Source organism: Limulus polyphemus, unplaced genomic scaffold (assembly GCF_000517525.1).
Source record: "Limulus polyphemus unplaced genomic scaffold, Limulus_polyphemus-2.1.2 Scaffold736, whole genome shotgun sequence".
NCBI lineage: Eukaryota > Metazoa > Arthropoda > Merostomata > Xiphosura > Limulidae > Limulus > Limulus polyphemus.
Window position 1 is genome coordinate 119544 of NW_013666346.1, and position 3014 is coordinate 122557.

Here is a 3014-nt window from a genome sequence, read left to right on the forward strand (position 1 = left end):
GTCTATAAAAATATTTTGATTCTCCAACACGGACTAATAGATTGGTCTAGAACCATACCCCCCAGTTTTGACAATCACTTTTTATGTCTATAAAAATATTTTGATTCTCCAACACGGACTAATAGATTGGTCTAGAACCATACCCCCCAGTTTTGACAATCACTTTTTATGTCTATAAAAATATTTTGATTCTCCAACACGGACAAACAGTTTGGACTAGAGCCATATCCCCCCGTTTTGACAATCACTTCTTAGATCTAAACTTTGTTTGTAGCGTGAGAGGTATTATATTTGTCCACAAACACACAGAAATACCTAAATCAGAAAAACAACACATAAAGTTCGTGTACAATTCTTGTTGCAACTGGCTTGGAATTACTTATAAGTGTAATACATATTTCTACATTATTCTCGACTTCAAATGAAACAATTAATATTGAGTTGTCTTATGGATGCATTCGGTCAAATTGATTGTTATGTGGATTTTAAGCGATCTCTACAGTTCTTTACTTTTGCATTTTTTAATGAACTTAATATGTACTTCAAAAGAACATGAAAGTGCAAACATTATGCATTCATGAAAATGCCGTAGAAGTGATTAAATGAACTTGTAGGAATGACGATAAGATTCCTTTTTAAAATTTACGTTAATTAGAAAAGCCATGCCTTAAAACTGTTTTTATTTTCTTGGATATCAAGTACGTAAATAATCTTAAATTACAACCATATAGATAAAAGTTTATTTTTTAAGTAACAGTCATTGGAACGAAAAAACAACAACATTGTAATGTATAAGAATAATTCATTATGAACCATTATAACATGTATTTTTGTTTTGTTTTTTCAATTGAGGTGAAAAGCAAAGTTCCCTTAGAATTTCTACAGTCCCTTTATTATTTATTCAGTAATTTTGGTCATCTATTTGCATCAAACTTTTGAGAAACATAAAAAAAAACAAAGCAATGATAAAACACGTTTAGAGATATAAAGAGTACTTGAGATTAAAAAAAATGTTATCCCAAAAATATTTTTGTATCTTCTCAAAAAATAAAATATAAAATCAGCATAAGTCTTCATTACGCAGCAAACTTTAACACGAAACTACTCTAACTAATCACTACTGCTCTAACTAACCACATCAAATATGTGGCTCTTACCTGGATTATCCCGTTCGCTTCCCTGGGTGGTTTCCATGACAATTCTACTGTTGTTTCACTGTCCACCCGTACCTGGACATCTTGCGGGGCAGTGGCAGGGACTTAAAATACAAGAGTAAGCGATATTAAAACAAAAAGCAGGTAAAAAACAACAACAATCCAAACTCTGAGTATTAAATTCTACAGTGAAATAAACTATCACCTATATATATATCTATATATAGAAAGGAGAGAATGGATAGTTTTTTCTTACCTCCTGTTTTAGTTTTCACCGTCAACGGGGCGCTAGGTTCACTAAAACCAAGTTTGTTCACAGCTAGGACGTAGAAAACATATTCATTAAACGGAGTGAGATTCGATATCGTAGCAGTTAAGTTTGTCGATGTAGCTTCTAAATACCGGGTAGAATAAGAATCTTTGTACTGGATGATATAGTGTGTTGGAGGGAACGTTTCTCTTTCTTTGTTGAATCGCCACGAAATTGTCACAGATGTCTGATTGACGTGAACAGCTTCCAGGTGTGTTGGTGTCTCGTGAAAACCTACAACAAATATAAAACATAACACATTTTCATCGAAACAGCTAAAGAGCGGTCTTTTAACCAACTCTACAGTGTATAAATATGTTGCAAAAAATCACATATTTTTCTTATTTTAGAGGGGTTTTAAGATGGGCAGATTGGACTGGATTTGAAGGTTTTATGGACTCCATCTTCTTTCATCTACTATGGCATTTTATTCTTATAATTCCTCTCTTCCCAACTACCATATAATTGTGTAATAATGACATTTTAATCTTTTAATTCCTCTATTACTAACTACCATTTAATAGTGCATTGTTGGCTTACACTTTTTTTAACCCTTCCAGCGTTTTAATGTCACTTTGTCACTTGATGTTATTGATAAATTATCTTTAACATATACTTCTTTAGCCCTTAAATTTTAATGTTGATATGAAATACTACATTTGACGAGCATTCTGCAAGTTAGAAGACAACAGAAATTGCTGGGCGCTATGAGAACAGAAGGTAAACTGAAACATGTTGACTTACGTGATAATATCACTTTGGTGTCAGCAGTGAGAGTTCCAAGCGGAGACGAGACAAAACAGGTCAACGTATGCTCTGTCCAAATCCCCTTGACGTTTAATACAGCCTCATACTCCCCTTCAACCAGAACTTTGGAGCCGTTTCTCCATTGTACAGTGGGCGCGGGTTCACCGCCGGCAACACACTCCAATGTTAGGTTGTCGCTATAGATAATATTGACCCTTGAAGGTGGACGCTCCACGAAGTATGGAGGAACTTGTACCGCTGCAAACATTTCAAAACGTGGACATGAATGTAAACTAATAACCACACAAATAATAACGATTTTTGTAAAAGTCTTGACAATGTTAATTGCAACGAGAGAGGAAAAATCTTAAAAGTAGAAATATTGATGGACTATATGGACTGAAGTGATACAGTACCTCATTGGAATATAAGGTCTGATGCAATTACTAGCGACAACGTTTACTAATATAAAATTTAAAACCTTTCTTTTCATAATTTCGGATCTGTTTTATTTATAGCTCACCAGTGGCTCAGCGGTAAGTCTGTAGGTTTAGAACGGTACAAACTGAGTTTCGATATTCGTGGTGGGCACAGCACAAATAGTTCAACTGTGTAGGTTTTATTTATAGCTCACCAGTGGCTCAGCGGTAAGTCTGTAGGTTTAGAACGCTACAAACTGGGTTTCGATATTCGTGGTGGGCACAGCACTGATAGTCCACTGTGTAGGTTTTATTTATAGCTCACCAGTGGCTCAGCGGTAAGTCTGTAGGTTTAGAACGCTATAAACTGGGTTTCGATATTCG

General features: G+C 34.9%; 1 protein-coding gene across 1 annotated transcript in view; it reads right to left on the reverse strand.

Moving 5' to 3' along the window:
* The window catches only part of LOC106460255 (MAM and LDL-receptor class A domain-containing protein 1-like), an 83473-nt gene that overhangs the window by 69564 nt on the left and 10895 nt on the right, over window positions 1–3014 (reverse strand). The window contains exons 5-7 of the mRNA XM_022386924.1: window positions 2209–2469; window positions 1411–1698; window positions 1158–1258 (exon numbers count right to left, since the gene is read on the reverse strand). Of these exons, the coding sequence (XP_022242632.1) occupies window positions 1158–1258; window positions 1411–1698; window positions 2209–2469 (650 nt within the window). The remainder of the gene's footprint in view (window positions 1–1157; window positions 1259–1410; window positions 1699–2208; window positions 2470–3014) is intronic.